Genomic DNA, 6,221 nt, shown 5'->3' on the forward strand with positions numbered 1-6,221 from the left:
TTCCCTTTAATTACCCATCATATGTGATTGTTCATTAATCCTCGTCTGGAAATAGACTCACACACCCAGTTATTAGCGGCTACATACTGATCTCTCTCCCCCTCTCTCCCCCCCCTCTTCCCCTCTCTCTATTATGGCAGCACCAGCACCAATCTCCTCTTAGAAGAACACAGATTCTTATTCCAGAAGCTTCCCGGAAAAGGCTGAGGTACCGGGGGAATTCCCAAATCCACCACAGAGAACAGAATTCCAAAACAGAGAATATGGGACACTGGCTGCATTCCTCTGGGCTGCTGAAATGGGAACGCTGGGAAAAGCTGCTGTAGAGAGACTGGTGTACAACTGGGCTTATGGTCAGGATTAAAACTAAAGCCCAAACCCTTTCCAGCTGACAATACATTCAGAAGTGTAAACCCTCTCACACTCTGTATGAAGGCCACTGAAACACAAAGGTTATAATTATCCAACTGTTTAATAACAACTTGTATTCCACCTCGCGTTCTCTTCCACTTTTACTCTCTCTTTCACATTTATCCACCTCTCTCCTCACGTCTCATTTTTCCCCTACCCCCCCCCTTAATGACCAATCCATCCCTCTCTCCAAATGTCTCCTTCCTCCACACTGCCACTCTACAAAGGAACCCAACTGTGTGAGTGGGAGAGAAAGAGAGAAAGGTGGGCAGAGAGGAGGGATTGGGGTGCTTCGCTGAGAAAGCAGAGTTGGTAGGCTCTGGCTGTGTGTGAGCAGATGTCTGTGTGTGTGTGTGTGTGTGTGCGTGCGCGCAAGTGTGTAAGAACATCTCCCAATTAATAACAACCAATTAAGCCCACTATAGTGCTAGCCCGCACCGAGGCTCATTAGAGGGGTGCGTGTGTGTGCGTGCATTAGTGTGAGTGTGACAGCAGGAAATAGATGCTGATGATGTGCGCTTTTCATCACGTTATCACACTCTCACGGATGAGAGGCTGCAAACTGTCATCATCTGGTGTTAGTCTTTTAATAGGAGAGGAGAGGATGCTGTTTTTAAGCGTTCTGTTGCATGTGGAACTAAATGTTTAGGAGTGCATGCATTTTTTTTTAAACCCCAGCACGCACACAACTAACGACCAATCATATGCATTTAGGCCTACACCAATTCAGTGCCCATAACTGTTTTATTCAAAGCCTGTATCGTGTACCCTTGACCTGAAACAGTGGATTGGGATTTAGAATTATTTGCATGAATGGTGCATTTTGTGGGTTTTATATACAGGACTATATTTGATGTGTGATTGTGTGTCATGTGAGAAAGGTATTTCTGTACATGACGTAATACTGCCCTCTGGTGTTTATGATGCAACATCACTGCCCAACCTAAATAGTTGTGGTGTTTTGATGTTTGTGGGCCTGAAAGCTGCTTCAAAAAGGTGAAAGCTACACGGGAACATGTCCAGCCAAACACACTCCCAGAGTTTTTGTCTCACGAGGCAGACCTTTCAGGATACATATGGGCCTTCATATGTAAATCTGTAGTGACAGACTGACCACTTCAAAGCCTTTCATAGGGACCATGACTGAATTAAAGAGCTGAACATGGTATGGTTTGGAGAGCTTAACAACTCAGAGAGAGAGAGAGAGAGAGAGATTTCCAGAACAACAGAGCCAGGGTGGGTGCCAGGGTTGGTGAGAAAGGACCAGTATAGACAGAAAAGTCAGTCAATAATCCATCAGAAAGATACTTTTTTTTTCAAACTGCATGGTCTTTCTAAGCTCCATCCATCTGTCCATTGAAATCAAGAGGCATATAAGGTTTAAGTTGGGCTACTTAGTTTCTCACCACTGTGAACCCTGGGTGCTCAATGCACCTGTAAGTGAAAAAGCCTCTTTCAATATGCCAATCTGCCTAGCAACAACTATACAGAAACCCAGTGAAGGCTGAAAGAGGAGAGGGTAACTCCCATACAGCAAAGAGCTCCAGAGAGAAAACAGGAAGGTTGTATGGGAGAAAAACACTCCAAGGCTTTTCACTCCTGCGACACGGCTCCATCTAAATGACAAAGAGACAAAGACCAGTTAAAGCGGAGCACGAAACACACCGACAAAAGGAGAGAAAGACGAGAAAAAACAAGAAAAACAACGTCTGTGCGCCTTACACACACACAACACACACACCTCTATTCACTATGCTTTTGTGCCCCTGCTTCTGTTTTCCCTGTTGCCTCTCAGCTCCCATACCCAACTCTACCGTGTGTGTGTGTGTGTGTGTGTGTGTGTGTGTGTGTGTGTGTGTGTGTGTGTGTGTGTGTGTGTGTGTGTGTGTGTGTGTGTGTGTGGCCTGCTGTGCCAACACAGAAGTTGACAGGGGTGCAGCGGATTGGCGACCGGAGGAAGGGAGGCTGACAGAAAGAGGGAAGAAAATACAAGAGAGCAGAAGGAAAGGAAAAGAGAGGGAGGCCAGGCTGAGGTAAGCAACGTTCTCAGAGTGGTAGTTCATTACACCTGACCTTCACACTGACCCACAGAGAATACAGCAGCAGGACCACTGCTACGACACACACACCCAGAAGCAGCTTCCGTCTATTCTCTTCAGTATAGAGAGGGGAAGTGGAGTGGAGCTGGCCCAGACCCAGAGAGAGAGAGATAACAGAGCCAGCCTGGAAAAGCCTTTCTAGGTTCTGACTCCTTACAAAGATCACTTATTCACTCACTCACTCACTCACTCACTCACTCACTCACTCACTCACTCACTCTCTCTCTCTCTCTCACACTCGCTCTCACACTCTCTCTCACACTCTCTCTCACACTCTCTCTCACACTCTCTCTCATTTGTTTAGCGGCTGTATGTGCTAGTATAGACTTGAATAAAGCCAGTCCTACCTTGGGCCATTTGGGGTTAAGCAGGCGGGCTTTGAGGGCGTCGTCCAGGGCGGTCTGGTACTGTCCCAGGTGGAGAAGGGCCGCAGAGCGGTTACTGTACAGGATGCAGTTCTGAGGGTCAGCAGACAGGGCCTCCCCGTAGAGCTGCACTGCCAGGCTGTACTGCCCCCGTTGGCATGCCTGGTTACTGCGACGTACTGCCTCCAGAAACTCTGCCTTAGAAAGGATTGTTGGCCCGGGAGGGATGTAAGGATGAGGGTCTGTCTGGCAGAGAGGGGGAGGGATGGGGCGAGCAGAGGTAGAGGACGAAGAGGACGAAGAAGGAGGGTTGGTGGCTCGGGTAGAAGAGCGAGGGCCGAAGAGTGAGAACTGAGATGGAGAGGGAGGAGGAAGAAGAGAAATGTGGGGAAGAGTGGTCAGTTATCTTTTCATTCAATCAGACACATTTTTCTCAACGTTAAAGTCATTTTACAGTCCAGAGAACCATGTTGATAAACATCTGATATTCTAATCTGTTCCACCAAAACATTAAAGCAATATTTATATCTGCATTTGATATTGTGTGTGTGTGTGTGTTTAACTATTCTTATGGGTCAGGTTTAGGTTTTAGGGTTAAGGTTAGGGTAAGATTTTTGAATGGTACTGAAGGTTAGCTGTACAAGACTGTGTGCGTGTACGTTGAGGTTAGCCCTCTGTTGCCTCAACTTAGAAAAGCTGCTTCCCTCCCTGATCTGCTGTTGCCAGATTTGTCCTTTCAGAATGACTTACACCAAGGCTGTCATTATCGCTCGCTCTCTCTCTCTCACACACACACACACACACACACACACAGACAGACACACACACAGACACACACACACACACACACACAGTCCCAGTGGCTTTCTCTGTCCAAACAGCTGATTGGAGCACTAACTCACACAGTAGGAAGTTTCCACTGAGAATACACAGAGAGAGAGAGAGATAGACAGAGAGACACAGAGAGAGAGCGAAAGAGACAGAGAGAGAGTGAGCGAGAGAAGCTTTTCAACCTGTGTATACAGCCAATAGGCTTGTATGCATTAGTCAAAACTGTTTTGTTGGAACAGTAGTACAAGAACACCCTCTTCACAAGCACACACACTCACATGCATACACACTTACGCACACACACACACACACACACCACTTCCATGTCCCTTCCTCCCCCTCCCAGCTCAGCCCAGGTCAGCAGGGAGAAACACATTCCTGAGAGAATGAAACCAGGGACCTCCTCTGACAAAGAGAGCGAGAGAGACACACTAAAGACTCAACCACCACGTGCTCTTTGTCACCCAAGTAACACACCACCTGTAAAAAAGAATGTTACATTTGTATCTTGTCTTATTATTAAAGTAATACTGTAACATGGCCTCTTTTATTTTCCACTAAATTGCTATGAAATGCAATGTGCTACATACTAGCGCGGTATGGGCTGAATAGCTGCGTCACTTGGACACAACATCAAACGCATCATCAAAGCGCTTTGGTTGATGTTGATGGGTTAGCCAGCCTATAATGCAGCTAGATATATAGCCCATAGTCTCTGCTTTGTAAAATAAACATATATATTTTTTGGTCATTGAGTTATATTTACCCTTTCTTTCATCGGTCGATGTTTCTCCATCCTGTCCTAGTTTTATACTCAGCGGCAGCAACTTAAAACTTTCATCCCATGCAGTCCGCTTCCCAAACAGGACAGAGAAACAGTGCGATCTCACACAACAATGTAGTAGGAAGGAACTCCAACCATTCTGTTTTCATGGACCTCAAAAAAGTGAACAATCATGCGATATTCCCACTCTACCGGTCGCGAACTAACTAAAGTTATTTCCCAGAAAGTGCGCCATGTTGTCAAATCCGTTTTTCCCCGAGTAACGGAATTTGTGGCCGGTGGAGGCGTGTCTCCGTAGGCTCGAGCTCCACGGATGCAAGCTCCAGTCGGTCTCCAGGTCTCAGTTACTCGTGGTGACATCAGAGAGGGGTTGAGTTACCTAGCAGCTATTCATTCCACTGTGGAGCTGTGGGTATTGTTCCTACAGCATTTTGGTAATAGATCATTACTTTCTGCAATCCTCTTAGTAAATAAACATACACAAGGTGCAGTTTACTCAAAAGTCGATTGCACAATGGCCTTGAATCAAAGGGTGATAAACAAATGAAGAAGAAATCTAGAAAAAGACAATACAGACAACATCCCCTCTGCATTTCAGTAACTTATTCTGGTTATGCCTTATTTTGGGGTACATTTAAGAAATTGCTAAAATGTCAATGACATAATAAATAAAAACAGGACATCCAAACACTGTTTGTATTTGACAACTATGTGTTTTCTTATACTAGTAACATCAATGTACAACTTACAGTGGTTAAGTTACAGTCATGAATGCTGAGTGCAGACAGTGGTTGAAAATAAACCGTTTTGTACACTATAGACTTGAAACATGGTCTTCCCTCCACAACAGCCCCTGACACTACTATCACTATTTACTGTATAACTACTATGTTAGTATTCATATGCCTGGGTGAGGAAATATATGTATTTGTACATCTCTTTTTGACCTGCACTGTTGGAGCTCGGGGGCTTAAGAACTTCACTGTACCCTGTGCATATGACTAATAAACGAATTGAATCAAATCAAATAAATGGTGTGCCTAAATAGATCAGGCAACACTACATCACATTGGCACTGCATCGCCTACTAAAGCACATTGTTTGCGCTTCCTGGTCTAGTGCACGTTGGGTTTTGTCATCCTGAGGCGGAGCTTGTGTAATCCTTGGTGTTGGGCCCGTCAGTTGGCCCTCCTGACATGTTGTCCAGGGCCCTAAAGATTGGCTCCTCGATGTCTCCACCAGTCTTCCTCTGCTGCTCAAGCAGAGTGGGAGAGGGTTTTACCAGAGCAGCTGAACAGCTGTAGGCAAGGAGACAGACGGTTACAAACTCCCGTGTGTGCGTGCCGTGCGAGAGAGACAGCATGTGTGCAGTGTGTGTGTGTCTGTGAGTGTGTAGTGTCCCGACCGTGTCCCCTGTGTGCAGTCCTGTGGCTGTACTGTGAAACACGACAGAGAGACGTGCTCCAGCAAGACAGACTGAACCCCAGACAACTCCTTCTGTTGAACCAGACCCTCAGACAGTCTGGAGAGGACAGGAGAGGAGAACATATTGTTCCATAGACCCTCGGACAGTCTAGAGCGGACAGAAGACGAGAACATATTGGGGGTGAGCTCCAGACAGACACTTAAGCACACTCCCACTGCTGCCCAACTGATCTACAGTACTTCTACTGCCATATGTTTCATCAAACATTAAGCGACAACTGCTAACACAACTAGTAGGGCTGTCCT

At 46.1% G+C, this 6,221-nt stretch overlaps 1 protein-coding gene across 3 annotated transcripts in view; it reads right to left on the bottom strand.

Moving 5' to 3' along the window:
- The window catches only part of LOC110523832 (tetratricopeptide repeat protein 28-like), a 101,808-nt gene extending 96,980 nt beyond the window's left edge, over positions 1-4,828 (bottom strand). For 2 of the 3 annotated variants that reach the window (XM_036977519.1, XM_036977518.1), the window contains exons 1-2: positions 4,473-4,828; positions 2,858-3,226 (exon numbers count right to left, since the gene is read on the bottom strand). In XM_036977519.1, the coding sequence (XP_036833414.1) occupies positions 2,858-3,226; positions 4,473-4,502 (399 nt within the window). In that variant the 5' untranslated portion in view covers positions 4,503-4,828. The remainder of the gene's footprint in view (positions 1-2,857; positions 3,227-4,472) is intronic. The other variant, XM_036977520.1, reaches the window with a different exon arrangement.
- Positions 4,829-6,221: the final 1,393 nt, after the last annotated feature.

The sequence above is a fragment of the Oncorhynchus mykiss genome, chromosome 5, assembly GCF_013265735.2.
Source record: "Oncorhynchus mykiss isolate Arlee chromosome 5, USDA_OmykA_1.1, whole genome shotgun sequence".
In the NCBI taxonomy this organism is placed as follows: Eukaryota; Metazoa; Chordata; class Actinopteri; order Salmoniformes; family Salmonidae; genus Oncorhynchus; species Oncorhynchus mykiss.